Below are 16154 nucleotides of genomic sequence, written 5' to 3' on the forward strand. Positions count from 1 at the left end.
CCACAGTGTAGGTGTCATACTCATAAAACCTAGCGGTCAAACAGGGAAATGGTTCCAATCGATGTTTCACCATTCATTGTTTCCAAAGGGCAAGACTTCAAAACCCTGCCAGCACCTGCACCTCATCTCTAGCAGACACCTTTACTAACAGGTATTGATCCTGCAGGTCTCTAGCAGACACCTTTACTACCAGGTATTGATCCTGCACCTAATCTCTAGCAGACACCTTTACTAACAGGTATTGATCCTGCAGGTCTCTAGCAGACACCTTTACTACCAGGTATTGATCCTGCAGGTCTCTAGCAGACACCTTTACTAACAGGTATTGATCCTGCACCTCATCTCTAGCAGACACCTTTACTAACAGGTATTGATCCTGCAGGTCTCTAGCAGACACCTTTACTAACAGGTATTGATCCTGCAGGTCTCTAGCAGACACCTTTACTAACAGGTATTGATCCTGCAGGTCTCTAGCAGACACCTTTACTAACAGGTATTGATCCTGCACCTCATCTCTAGCAGACACCTTTACTAACAGGTATTGATCCTGCACCTCATCTCTAGCAGACACCTTTACTAGCAGGTATTGATCCTGCAGGTCTCTAGCAGACACCTTTACTAACAGGTATTGATCCTGCACCTCATCTCTAGCAGACACCTTTACTAACAGGTATTGATCCTGCACCTCATCTCTAGCTGATACCTTTACTAACAGGTATTGATCCTGCAGGTCATCTCTAGCAGACACCTTTACTAACAGGTATTGATCCTGCACCTCATCTCTAGCTGATACCTTTACTAACAGGTATTGATCCTGCAGGTCTCTAGCTGATACCTTTACTACCAGGTATTGATCCTGCAGGTCTCTAGCAGACACCTTTACTAACAGGTATTGATCCTGCACCTCATCTCTAGCAGACACCTTTACTACCAGGTATTGATCCTGCACCTCATCTCTAGCAGACACCTTTACTAACAGGTATTGATCCTGCAGGTCTCTAGCAGACACCTTTACTATCAGGTATTGATCCTGCAGGTCTCTAGCAGACACCTTTACTAACAGGTATTGATCCTGCACCTCATCTCTAGCAGACACCTTTACTAACAGGTATTGATCCTACAGGTCTCTAGCTGATAGCTTTACTAACAGGTATTGATCCTGCACCTCATCTCTAGCAGACACCTTTACTAACAGGTATTGATCCTGCAGGTCTCTAGCAGACACCTTTACTAACAGGTATTGATCCTGCACCTCATCTCTAGCAGACACCTTTACTAACAGGTATTGATCCTGCACCTCATCTCTAGCAGACACCTTTACTACCAGGTATTGATCCTGCAGGTCTCTAGCAGACACCTTTACTAACAGGTATTGATCCTGCACCTCATCTCTAGCAGACACCTTTACTAACATTTATTGATCCTGCACCTCATCTCTAGTAGACACCTTTACTAACAGGTATTGATCCTGCAGGTCTCTAGCTGACACCTTTACTAACCGGTAATGATCCTGCAGGTCTCTAGCTGATACCTTTATTACCAGGTATTGATCCTGCACCTCATCTCTAGCAGACACCTTTACTAACAGGTATTGATCCTGCACCTCATCTCTAGCAGACACCTTTACTAACAGGTATTGATCCTGCACCTCATCTCTAGCAGACACCTTTACTAACAGGTATTGATCCTGCAGGTCTCTAGCTGACACCTTTACTAACCGGTAATGATCCTGCAGGTCTCTAGCTGATACCTTTATTACCAGGTATTGATCCTGCACCTCATCTCTAGCAGACACCTTTACTAACAGGTATTGATCCTGCACCTCATCTCTAGCAGACACCTTTACTAACAGGTATTGATCCTGCAGGTCTCTAGCAGACACCTTTACTAACAGGTATTGATCCTGCACCTCATCTCTAGCAGACACCTTTACTAACAGGTATTGATCCTGCAGGTCTCTAGCAGACACCTTTACTAACAGGTATTGATCCTGCACCTCATCTCTAGCAGACACCTTTACTAACAGGTATTGATCCTACAGGTCTCTAGCAGACACCTTTACTAACAGGTATTGATCCTGCACCTCATCTCTAGCAGACACCTTTACTAACAGGTATTGATCCTGCAGGTCTCTAGCAGACACCTTTACTAACAGGTATTGATCCTGCAGGTCTCTAGCAGACACCTTTACTAACAGGTATTGATCCTGCAGGTCTCTAGCTGATACCTTTACTACCAGGTATTGATCCTGCAGGTCTCTAGCAGACACCTTTACTAACAGGTATTGATCCTGCACCTCATCTCTAGCAGACACCTTTACTAACAGGTATTGATCCTGCAGGTCTCTAGCAGACACCTTTACTAACAGGTATTGATCCTGCAGGTCTCTAGCAGACACATTTACTAACAGGTATTGATCCTGCACCTCATCTCTAGCAGACACCTTTACTAACAGGTATTGATCCTGCACCTCATCTCTAGCAGACACCTTTACTAACAGGTATTGATCCTGCAGGTCTCTAGCAGACACCTTTACTAACAGGTATTGATCCTGCAGGTCTCTAGCTGACACCTTTACTAACAGGTATTGATCCTGCACCTCATCTCTAGCAGACACCTTTACTAACAGGTATTGATCCTGCACCTCATCTCTAGCAGACACCTTTACTAACAGGTATTGATCCTGCAGGTCTCTAGCAGACACCTTTACTAACAGGTATTGATCCTGCACCTCATCTCTAGCAGACACCTTTACTAACATTTATTGATCCTGCACCACATCTCTAGTAGACACCTTTACTAACAGGTATTGATCCTGCACCTCATCTCTAGCAGACACCTTTACTAACAGGTATTGATCCTGCAGGTCTCTAGCTGACACCTTTACTAACCGGTAATGATCCTGCAGGTCTCTAGCTGATACCTTTATTACCAGGTATTGATCCTGCTCCTCATCTCTAGCTGATACCTTTACTACCAGGTATTGATCCTGCAGGTCATCTCTGATACCTTTACTATCAGGTATTGATCCTGCAGGTCATCTCTGATACCTTTACTACCAGGTATTGATCCTGCAGGTCTCTAGATGACACCTTTACTACCAAGTATTGATCCTGCAGGTCATCTCTAGCTGATACCTTTACTACCAGGTATTGATCCTGCAGGTCATCTCTAGCTGATACCTTTACTATCAGGTATTGATCCTGCAGGTCTCTAGATGACACCTTTACTACCAGGTATTGTGTCAATGTAATAGTCAATTTAAAGAAATGCAGCCAATTTGTTTACTACATTTAGCTAACATTATATATTTAATCCAGAGATTTTTACCTTTGCCTCAAATTCGTCAGTCTCGTCCAGATCATCATGGAATTTGTAGTTCTTTTTGATAGCCACATTAGCAGGTAATTAGCATTTCATTTTGGGGGGGATAAATAAAGGCTAATATATTGATAAAAGTCCCCTTGTCCAAAAGATTTACACGATTATCAAAACATCACGCTAGGGTAAGTCTACACAAAACACAGCCCTTATTTTAAGTGTTTCTAAATTCCCCTTTGGGAAAAATGTATGGTGAAAAAACGATTGGAACCATTTCCTTGTTTGACCACTAGGTTTTATGGGTGTTATGACTCATACTGTGGTACTCTATTGAAGAAACAGCTCATGTCTCTCTGCATAAAACAAGTCATGTTTTTCTCCCTCGGTGAATGCTCAGGTCTTGAAATGCTCAGGTCTTGAAATGCTCAGGTTTTGTGTTACTTTTATTTGGACCTGCTAGAAATGTTATTTTGTTTTCTTTCCAGTTTGATGTGAAGAACCAGCGTACCTTCCTGAGGCGGACCAAATACGATGAGCTTCACCAGGAGGACCTGTTTGTTGGAAACCGTGTGAACGTGTTCTCCCGTCAACTCGACCTGATTGGATATGGAGACCAGTATACAGGAAACAAGCTCGGCAGCAAGAAAGAGAGGTATTTATGTTTGTATGTATGTTGCTGTGGTGGTGCAACATCTCTGTAGAACGTCCTCACATCAGCAAGAGGCCTGATGAGCCGAGCATAGTCAATGGGACTTGCAAAGCAAACATCCCCATTCTAAGTCTTCAACCTACTTCTTCTTCTCTGGAACCCTCCTCCTACACCGTTTCAGCTAGAAAAGCCATTCAAACTTTAAAACGTGCAGATGGATACGGAATATTGTTTGTCTAACTTTTTTTTTAATATATCTTTTATACTTTTGAAGGGATATATAAATGTTTTTTTTGTCCTCCATCCGCTTACATGACATTTCCTGAAGATTTCAAAAAGGCCTCATTGTGACATCGTCACATCCAACTTCCGTTCACTGTAAATGCAACAATGCAACTCTTGACACAAATCAACTACTTTGACCACTTTGGAACAACAGACAAAACGTTATAGCATTCACTAATCTACTACTCAAATCTGGCGTTTTGAACAAAATCATATATTCTGATGAAAAGTTACAGCTTTTTTTAGTGACCACATCAACAACATTTTCTGTAATTTAAAAAATTTTTTTTGCAAACAACCGTTTTTAAGTACGTTTTAAGTACCTACCCAAAAGAGTTTTAACAAAACGTTAGAGGGTATGAAATCTTCTTCTATTGAAATCTGTTTGCGGATCCAAAATATCCACTCCGGATCTATACTGAACAAAATATAAACGCAACATGTAAAGTGTTGGTACCATGTTTCATGAGCTGAAATAAATGTTTTCAGAAATTTTCCGTACGCACATAAAAGCTTATTTCTCTCAAATGTTGTGCACAAATTTAAGATCCCTGTTAGTGAGCATTTTATGTTTTGTCAAGATTGCCCATCCACGTGACAGGTGGGGCATATGAAGATGCTGATTAAACAGCATGATCATTACACAATGATTATTACACAGATGCACCTTGTGCTGGGGACAATAAAAGGCCACTCTAAAATGTGCAGTTTTGTCACACAACACAATGCCACAGATGTCTCAAGTTTTGAGGAGCGTGCAATTGGCATTGACGTTGTAGAGAATTTGGCAATATGTCCAACCGGCCTCACCACCACAGACCACATGTAACCACACCAGCCCAGGACCTCCACATCCGGCTTCTTCGTCTGCGGCATCGTCTGGGGGGGGGGGGGCATGGCTGCGCCCTTGCCCAGTCATGTGAAATCCATAGATTAGGGCCTAATGAATTGTAATTTGTTGCTCTTATATTTGTATTCAGTATAAGGATTGATTGAATATGTCCGTAGATGTTTGAGTAATCCTTCAACTGCTCTCTTTCCGGCTGTAGTAACGGCATGTCAGAAGTTAGCAGATTAACAACAGCTGCAAATTCCTATGAAACGACATCATGTTTTGAATCTAGTAAAGACGTTTTGTGGGTCAGAGTGCAGTATTTATTTAGTATTTAAGCACAAACGTACTGAATCTTTTTGCTTGTTTCTCACACTTCTTAAAGCCATATAAGGGAGCAGTGTTGCTCGGTTAATGGGATTCTAATTCAAGACTCAAAATTTCATATTCACCACCTTTAAAAAAAAAAAATTTTTAAATGGTTGACTCTGTTAGGGAACTGGCACAAAGACTTTCAAACAAGACCACAGTTCTCACTCCCGATAATAATAAACCAATATTCAGGATTCCTGAACATCTGTAACAGCTTTCTTCTGTTGAAGGAGGAGCGGACCAAAATGCAGCGCGGTATTTATGAGACGTGTTTAATGAAGAACGAAAAAACACGAACAATACAAAAAACAACAAACGGAACGTGAAAACCTAAACAGTCCTATCTGGTGAAGACACAGAGACAGGAACAATCATCCACGAAAACACTCAAAGAATATGGCTACCTAAATATGGTTCCCAATCAGAGACAACGATAATCACCTGACTCTGATTTGAGAACCGCCTCAGGCAGCCATAGACTATGCTATACACCCCACACAACCCCAAGACGAAACACACCACAAATAAACCCATGTCACACCCTGGCCTGACCCAATAAATGAAGATAAACATAATAAATATAGACCAGGGCGTGACAACATCTAGTTAATCTATCCATCAAGATTATGGGTTCTTCCCCAATGCTTGGAAGTCTGCTGCAGTGGTACCTGTTTTAAACACTGGTGGGAAATGACCCACCTATAAGCATTCCTCCAGTGGTATGAAACGTAGCTGAAAGACGGATGGCTGATCACCTGACTGATCACCTGACTGATCACCTGACTGATCACCTGACTGATCACCTGACTGATCACCTGACTGATCACCTCCTTCAGGGCTACTTCATACAGCAAATGGTTCAGAACGAACCATTCAACTGAACCGGCCAATAGTTTTTTTCTGGAGTGCATTAAATCTAACCTGGTCGCAGGTGGTGAAATCAGTCTGTTTTGGATCTGAAAAAAGGCCTTTGATTCTGTGAATCATGAGGTCCTTCTATCCAAACTATCCTCCCTTAATGTGTCCACTGAAGTCATGAGTTGGATGTATTCCTATTTGACAAACGGAAGTCAAACCGTTCGTTTGGGGGACACTCAGTCAGACTCTCTTTACAGTAACATTGGGGTGCCACAAGGGTCAATATTAGGCCCCCTTCTGTTTACCATCTTTTTAAATTATCTCCCACTTGCTTGCCCACAAGTTAACATGCAGACGATACAGTTCTATATGTACACAACAACAACAAAAAAATCGACAACTAGTTGTTAACTTAACTCAAGCTATGGTACATGTTCCTAAATGAATGACTAATTCTTGCCTGTATTTAAATATTGACAAGACTGTTTGTATGTACTTCTCTAAGAAATCCTTTGATTCTTCACAACCAGCTGTTCTTGTTAATGGAGGAGAATCTGAATGCTGTGTCTAACTTCAGGTATCTCGGAGTCATTTTGGACTCCCTACTTGACATTTTCAGAAACATGTGAAGAAGGTGGTTAAACACGGTTAAGTTTGGATTATCCAACTTTAGGTTTATCAGACCTTTCCTTCCTCTGGATGCTACCAAACTATATATGATGTGATCTTCTCGCAGCTGCCTGGTTGTGAGAGATGTGATGTACTGAACACTAAAACCCAGGTTTTCAATCCACATGGCACACAATGTACAAAGCATGTCTCTCTCTCTCTCTCTCTTCCATTGTTTTCCTGCAGAACTCTTGCTATGATAAAACCAGATGCAGTCAACAAGATGGGAGACATTCTACAGATGATCAATGACGCCAACCTGATCCTAACCAAAGCCAAAATGACAAAGCTGACATGGTAAAGGTCAAAGTTATAATTTCAGCTGAGAGACGCAGGTGACTGTCGAGGTGGGGCTGATGATTATTGCATTGTCAATAAGCTCAGTTACATATGGCTGTCGTCTGTAATGTGTCCAGTGTTAATGACAGGGTTTGTTGTCAGATGGCCTCCCAGGCCTGGGGCTGCCGGGCTACTATTTCTAGAGCTGCACCCACTCAGAGATGTGTTTTGAAGTGAAAGAACAAAAGCTTTCTTTTTCTCAATTCATAACCCCATGTCTCCTTTGCCCGGAAGGTCACTCTGAGGTAAAGCTACATTAGTATGAGAAGAGCTTAGTTCCAGCATTCCACAACTATCTTTCCGTTGCTGAGGGTGCCAGTGAAGGACAATAGAGTGAGAGATGAGAATATACCATTTGGAGAGAAATGTGATGTGTGCCACAGACAGCTCGTTCTGCCAAGTGCCAAAGCTCCTCCCATTCAAAGGTAGGGGGTGGGCTTGATTATTCACACATGTCAAAAAACATATGGCGTGCCAGGCGACCTGGGCTGTGTTATTAGCTACAGTCAACATATGGCGTGCCAGGGGACCTGGGCTGTGTTATTACCTACAGTCAACATATGGCGTGCCAGGGGACCTTGGCTCTGTTATTACCTGTTGTTCACATATGGCGTGCCAGGCGACCTGGGCTGTGTTATTACCTACAGTCAACATATGGCGTGCCAGGGGACCTTGGCTCTGTTATTACCTGTTGTTAACATATGGCGTGCCAGGCGACCTTGGCTCTGTTATTACCTGTTGTTAACATATGGCGTGCCAGGGACCTGGGCTGTGTTATTACCTGTTGTTAACATATGGCGTGCCAGGCGACCTGGGCTGTGTTATTACCTACAGTCAACATATGGCGTGCCAGGGGACCTTGGCTCTGTTATTACCTGTTGTTAACATATGGCATGCCAGGGACCTGGGCTGTGTTATTACCTGTTGTTAACATATGGCGTGCCAGGGGACCTGGGCTGTGTTATTACCTGTTGTTAACATATGGCGTGCCAGGGACCTTGGCTCTGTTATTACCTGTTGTTCACATATGGCGTGCCAGGGGACCTGGGCTGTGTTATTACCTGTTGTTAACATATGGCGTGCCAGGGACCTTGGCTGTGTTATTCCCTGTTGTTAACATATGGCGTGCCAGGGACCTTGGCTCTGTTATTACCTGTTGTTCACATATGGCGTGCCAGGGGACCTGGGCTGTGTTATTACCTACAGTCAACATATGGCGTGCCAGGGGACCTGGGCTCTGTTATTACCTGTTGTTAACATATGGCGTGCCAGGCGACCTTGGCTCTGTTATTACCTGTTGTTAACATATGGCGTGCCAGGGGACCTGGGCTGTGTTATTACCTGTTGTTAACATATGGCGTGCCAGGGGACCTTGGCTCTGTTATTACCTGTTGTTAACATATGGCGTGCCAGGGGACCTGGGCTGTGTTATTACCTGTTGTTAACATATGGCGTGCCAGGGGACCTGGGCTGTGTTATTCCCTACAGTCAACATATGGCGTGCCAGGGGACCTGGGCTGTGTTATTACCTGTTGTTAACATATGGCGTGCCAGGGGACCTGGGCTCTGTTATTACCTGTTGTTAACATATGGCGTGCCAGGGACCTGGGCTGTGTTATTCCCTGTTGTTCACATATGGCGTGCCAGGGGACCTGGGCTGTGTTATTACCTGTTGTTAACATATGGCGTGCCAGGGGACCTTGGCTCTGTTATTACCTGTTGTTAACATATGGCGTGCCAGGGGACCTGGGCTGTGTTATTACCTGTTGTTAACATATGGCGTGCCAGGGGACCTGGGCTGTGTTATTACCTGTTGTTAACATATGGCGTGCCAGGGGACCTGGGCTCTGTTATTACCTGTTGTTAACATATGGCGTGCCAGGCGACCTTGGCTCTGTTATTACCTGTTGTTAACATATGGCGTGCCAGGGGACCTGGGCTGTGTTATTCCCTTTTGTTAACATATGGCGTGCCAGGCGACCTTGGCTCTGTTATTACCTGTTGTTGACATATGGCGTGCCAGTGGACCTGGGCTGTGTTATTACCTGTTGTTAACATATGGCGTGCCAGGGGACCTTGGCTGTGTTATTACCTGTTGTTAACATATGGCGTGCCAGGGGACCTGGGCTGTGTTATTCCCTGTTGTTAACATATGGCGTGCCAGGGACCTGGGCTCTGTTATTACCTGTTGTTAACATATGGCGTGCCAGGGGACCTGGGCTGTGTTATTACCTACAGTCAACATATGGCGTGCCAGGGGACCTGGGCTGTGTTATTACCTGTTGTTAACATATGGCGTGCCAGGCGACCTTGGCTCTGTTATTACCTGTTGTTAACATATGGCGTGCCAGGGGACCTGGGCTGTGTTATTCCCTGTTGTTCACATATGGCGTGCCAGGGGACCTTGGCTGTGTTATTACCTGTTGTTAACATATGGCGTGCCAGGGGACCTGGGCTGTGTTATTACCTACAGTCAACATATGGCGTGCCAGGGGACCTGGGCTGTGTTATTACATACAGTCAACATATGGCGTGCCAGGGGACCTGGGCTGTATTATTACCTACAGTCAACATATGGCGTGCCAGGGGACCTGGGCTGTGTTATTACCTACAGTCAACATATGGCGTGCCAGGGGACCTTGGCTCTGTTATTACCTGTTGTTCACATATGGCGTGCCAGGCGACCTGGGCTGTGTTATTACCTACAGTCAACATATGGCGTGCCAGGGGACCTTGGCTCTGTTATTACCTGTTGTTAACATATGGCGTGCCAGGCGACCTTGGCTCTGTTATTACCTGTTGTTAACATATGGCGTGCCAGGGACCTGGGCTGTGTTATTACCTGTTGTTAACATATGGCGTGCCAGGCGACCTGGGCTGTGTTATTACCTACAGTCAACATATGGCGTGCCAGGGGACCTTGGCTCTGTTATTACCTGTTGTTAACATATGGCATGCCAGGGACCTGGGCTGTGTTATTACCTGTTGTTAACATATGGCGTGCCAGGGGACCTGGGCTGTGTTATTACCTGTTGTTAACATATGGCGTGCCAGGGACCTTGGCTCTGTTATTACCTGTTGTTCACATATGGCGTGCCAGGGGACCTGGGCTGTGTTATTACCTGTTGTTAACATATGGCGTGCCAGGGGACCTTGGCTGTGTTATTCCCTGTTGTTAACATATGGCGTGCCAGGGACCTTGGCTCTGTTATTACCTGTTGTTCACATATGGCGTGCCAGGGGACCTGGGCTGTGTTATTACCTACAGTCAACATATGGCGTGCCAGGGGACCTGGGCTCTGTTATTACCTGTTGTTAACATATGGCGTGCCAGGCGACCTTGGCTCTGTTATTACCTGTTGTTAACATATGGCGTGCCAGGGGACCTGGGCTGTGTTATTACCTGTTGTTAACATATGGCGTGCCAGGGGACCTTGGCTCTGTTATTACCTGTTGTTAACATATGGCGTGCCAGGGGACCTGGGCTGTGTTATTACCTGTTGTTAACATATGGCGTGCCAGGGGACCTGGGCTGTGTTATTCCCTACAGTCAACATATGGCGTGCCAGGGGACCTGGGCTGTGTTATTACCTGTTGTTAACATATGGCGTGCCAGGGGACCTGGGCTCTGTTATTACCTGTTGTTAACATATGGCGTGCCAGGGACCTGGGCTGTGTTATTCCCTGTTGTTCACATATGGCGTGCCAGGGGACCTGGGCTGTGTTATTACCTGTTGTTAACATATGGCGTGCCAGGGGACCTTGGCTCTGTTATTACCTGTTGTTAACATATGGCGTGCCAGGGGACCTGGGCTGTGTTATTACCTGTTGTTAACATATGGCGTGCCAGGGGACCTGGGCTGTGTTATTACCTGTTGTTAACATATGGCGTGCCAGGGGACCTGGGCTCTGTTATTACCTGTTGTTAACATATGGCGTGCCAGGCGACCTTGGCTCTGTTATTACCTGTTGTTAACATATGGCGTGTACAGGGGACCTGGGCTGTGTTATTCCCTTTTGTTAACATATGGCGTGCCAGGCGACCTTGGCTCTGTTATTACCTGTTGTTGACATATGGCGTGCCAGTGGACCTGGGCTGTGTTATTACCTGTTGTTAACATATGGCGTGCCAGGGGACCTTGGCTGTGTTATTACCTGTTGTTAACATATGGCGTGCCAGGGACCTGGGCTGTGTTATTCCCTGTTGTTAACATATGGCGTGCCAGGGGACCTGGGCTCTGTTATTACCTGTTGTTAACATATGGCGTGCCAGGGACCTGGGCTGTGTTATTACCTACAGTCAACATATGGTTAACGTGCCAGGGGACCTGGGCTGTGTTATTACCTGTTGTTAACATATGGCGTGCCAGGCGACCTGGCTCTGTTATTACCTGTTGTTAACATATGGCGTGCCAGGGGACCTGGGCTGTGTTATTCCCTGTTGTTCACATATGGCGTGCCAGGGACCTGGCTGTGTTATTACCTGTTGTTAACATATGGCGTTAACATATGGAGTGCCAGGGGACCTGGGCTCTGTTATTACCTGTTGTTAACATATGGCGTGCAGTCAGGGGACCTGGGCTGTGTTATTACCTACAGTCAACATATGCGTGCCAGGGACCTGGGCTGTGTTATTACCTGTTGTTAACATATGGCGTGCCAGGGGACCTGGGCTCTGTTATTACCTGTTGTTAACATATGGCGTGCCAGGGGACCTGGGCTGTGTTATTACCTGTTGTTCACATATGGCGTGCCAGGGGACCTGGGCTGTGTTATTACCTGTTGTTAACATATGGCGTGCCAGGGGACCTGGGCTGTGTTATTACCTGTTGTTAACATATGGCGTGCCAGGCGACCTGGGCTCTGTTATTACCTGTTGTTAACATATGGCGTGCCAGGGGACCTGGGCTGTGTTATTACCTGTTGTTAACATATGGCGTGCCAGGGGACCTGGGCTGTGTTATTACCTACAGTCAACATATGGCGTGCCAGGGGACCTGGGCTGTGTTATTACCTGTTGTTAACATATGGCGTGCCAGGCGACCTTGGCTCTGTTATTACCTGTTGTTAACATATGGCGTGCCAGGGGACCTGGGCTGTGTTATTCTCTGTTGTTCACATATGGCGTGCCAGGGGACCTTGGCTGTGTTATTACCTGTTGTTAACATATGGCGTGCCAGGGGACCTGGGCTGTGTTATTCCCTGTTGTTAACATATGGCGTGCCAGGGGACCTGGGCTGTGTTATTACCTGTTGTCAACATATGGCGTGCCAGGGGACCTGGGCTGTGTTATTCCCTGTTGTTAACATATGGCGTGCCAGGGGACCTGGGCTCTGTTATTACCTGTTGTTAACATATGGCGTGCCAGGGACCTGGGCTGTGTTATTCCCTGTTGTTAACATATGGCGTGCCAGGGGACCTGGGCTGTGTTATTCCCTGTTGTTAACATATGGCGTGCCAGGGGACCTGGGCTTTGTTATTACCTGTTGTTAACATATGGCGTGCCAGGGGACCTGGGCTGTGTTATTCCCTACAGTCAACATATGGCGTGCCAGGGGACCTGGGCTGTGTTATTACCTGTTGTTAACATATGGCGTGCCAGGGGACCTGGGCTCTGTTATTACCTGTTGTTAACATATGGCGTGCCAGGGACCTGGGCTGTGTTATTCCCTGTTGTTCACATATGGCGTGCCAGGGGACCTGGGCTGTGTTATTACCTGTTGTTAACATATGGCGTGCCAGGGACCTTGGCTCTGTTATTACCTGTTGTTAACATATGGCGTGCCAGGGGACCTGGGCTGTGTTATTACCTGTTGTTAACATATGGCGTGCCAGGGGACCTGGGCTGTGTTATTACCTGTTGTTAACATATGGCGTGCCAGGGGACCTGGGCTCTGTTATTACCTGTTGTTAACATATGGCGTGCCAGGCGACCTTGGCTCTGTTATTACCTGTTGTTAACATATGGCGTGCCAGGGGACCTGGGCTGTGTTATTACCTGTTGTTAACATATGGCGTGCCAGGGGACCTTGGCTGTGTTATTCCCTGTTGTTAACATATGGCGTGCCAAGGGACCTGGGCAGTGTTATTCCCTGTTGTTAACATATGGCGTGCCAGGCGACCTTGGCTCTGTTATTACCTGTTGTTGACATATGGCGTGCCAGTGGACCTGGGCTGTGTTATTACCTGTTGTTAACATATGGCGTGCCAGGGGACCTTGGCTGTGTTATTACCTGTTGTTAACATATGGCGTGCCAGGGGACCTGGGCTGTGTTATTCCCTGTTGTTAACATATGGCGTGCCAGGGGACCTGGGCTCTGTTATTACCTGTTGTTAACATATGGCGTGCCAGGGGACCTGGGCTGTGTTATTACCTACAGTCAACATATGGCGTGCCAGGGGACCTGGGCTGTGTTATTACCTGTTGTTAACATATGGCGTGCCAGGCGACCTTGGCTCTGTTATTACCTGTTGTTAACATATGGCGTGCCAGGCGACCTTGGCTCTGTTATTACCTGTTGTTAACATATGGCGTGCCAGGGGACCTGGGCTGTGTTATTACCTGTTGTTAACATATGGCGTGCCAGGGGACCTTGGCTGTGTTATTCCCTGTTGTTAACATATGGCGTGCCAAGGGACCTGGGCAGTGTTATTCCCTGTTGTTAACATATGGCGTGCCAGGTTGACCTTGGCTCTGTTATTACCTGTTGTTGACATATGGCGTGCCAGTGGACCTGGGCTGTGTTATTACCTGTTGTTAACATATGGCGTGCCAGGGGACCTTGGCTGTGTTATTACCTGTTGTTAACATATGGCGTGCCAGGGGACCTGGGCTGTGTTATTCCCTGTTGTTAACATATGGCGTGCCAGGGGACCTGGGCTCTGTTATTACCTGTTGTTAACATATGGCGTGCCAGGGGACCTGGGCTGTGTTATTACCTACAGTCAACATATGGCGTGCCAGGGGACCTGGGCTGTGTTATTACCTGTTGTTAACATATGGCGTGCCAGGCGACCTTGGCTCTGTTATTACCTGTTGTTAACATATGGCGTGCCAGGGGACCTGGGCTGTGTTATTCCCTGTTGTTCACATATGGCGTGCCAGGGACCTGGCTGTGTTATTACCTGTTGTTAACATATGGCGTGCCAGGGGACCTGGGCTGTGTTATTCCCTGTTGTTAACATATGGCGTGCCAGGGGACCTGGGCTCTGTTATTACCTGTTGTTAACATATGGCGTGCCAGGGGACCTGGGCTGTGTTATTACCTACAGTCAACATATGGCGTGCCAGGGACCTGGGCTGTGTTATTACCTGTTGTTAACATATGGCGTGCCAGGCGACCTTGGCTCTGTTATTACCTGTTGTTAACATATGGCGTGCCAGGGGACCTGGGCTGTGTTATTCCCTGTTGTTCACATATGGCGTGCCAGGGGACCTGGGCTGTGTTATTACCTGTTGTTAACATATGGCGTGCCAGGGGACCTGGGCTGTGTTATTACCTGTTGTTAACATATGGCGTGCCAGGCGACCTGGGCTCTGTTATTACCTGTTGTTAACATATGGCGTGCCAGGGGACCTGGGCTGTGTTATTACCTGTTGTTAACATATGGCGTGCCAGGGGACCTGGGCTGTGTTATTACCTACAGTCAACATATGGCGTGCCAGGGGACCTGGGCTGTGTTATTACCTGTTGTTAACATATGGCGTGCCAGGCGACCTTGGCTCTGTTATTACCTGTTGTTAACATATTGCGTGCCAGGGGACCTGGGCTGTGTTATTCTCTGTTGTTCACATATGGCGTGCCAGGGACCTTGGCTGTGTTATTACCTGTTGTTAACATATGGCGTGCCAGGGGACCTGGGCTGTGTTATTCCCTGTTGTTAACATATGGCGTGCCAGGGGACCTGGGCTGTGTTATTACCTGTTGTCAACATATGGCGTGCCAGGGGACCTGGGCTCTGTTATTCCCTGTTGCTAACATATGGCGTGCCAGGGGACCTGGGCTGTGTTATTACCTGTTGTTAACATATGGCGTGCCAGGGACCTGGGCTGTGTTATTCCCTGTTGTTAACATATGGCGTGCCAGGGGACCTGGGCTGTGTTATTCCCTGTTGTTAACATATGGCGTGCCAGGGACCTGGGCTGTGTTATTACCTGTTGTTAACATATGGCGTTGCATAGGGGACCTGGGCTGTGTTATTACCTGTTGTCAACATATGGCGTGCCAGGGGACCTGGGCTGTGTTATTCCCTGTTGTTTATGGCGTGCCAGGGGACCTGGGCTGTGTTATTACCTGTTGTTAACATATGGCGTGCCAGGGGACCTGGGCTGTGTTATTACCTGTTGTTAACATATGGCGTGCCAGTGGACCTGGGCTGTGTTATTACCTGTTGTTAACATATGGCGTGCCAGGGGACCTGGGCTGTGTTATTACATGTTGTTAACATATGGCGTGCCAGGGGACCTGGGCTCTGTTATTACCTGTTGTTAACATATGGCGTGCCAGGGGACCTGGGCTGTGTTATTACCTGTTGTTAACATATGGCGTGCCAGGGGACCTGGGCTGTGTTATTCCCTGTTGTTAACATATGGCGTGCCAGGGGACCTGGGCTGTGTTATTCCCTGTTGTTAACATATGGCGTGCCAGGGGACCTGGGCTGTGTTATTCCCTGTTGTTAACATATGGCGTGCCAGGGGACCTGGGCTGTGTTATTACCTACAGTCAACATATGGCGTGCCAGGGACCTTGACTCTGTTATTACCTGTTGTTAACATATGGCGTGCCAGGCGACCTTGGCTCTGTTATTACCTGTTGTTAACATATGGCG

At 46.7% G+C, this 16154-nt stretch overlaps 1 protein-coding gene across 1 annotated transcript in view; it reads left to right on the forward strand.

Moving 5' to 3' along the window:
- Positions 1–16154, forward strand: part of nme7 (NME/NM23 family member 7) — a 115446-nt gene that overhangs the window by 19752 nt on the left and 79540 nt on the right. The window contains exons 3-4 of the mRNA XM_064952846.1: positions 3807–3973; positions 7173–7283. Coding sequence (XP_064808918.1) covers positions 3807–3973; positions 7173–7283 — 278 coding nt within the window. The remainder of the gene's footprint in view (positions 1–3806; positions 3974–7172; positions 7284–16154) is intronic.

The sequence above is a fragment of the Oncorhynchus masou genome, chromosome 31, assembly GCF_036934945.1.
Source record: "Oncorhynchus masou masou isolate Uvic2021 chromosome 31, UVic_Omas_1.1, whole genome shotgun sequence".
NCBI lineage: Eukaryota > Metazoa > Chordata > Actinopteri > Salmoniformes > Salmonidae > Oncorhynchus > Oncorhynchus masou.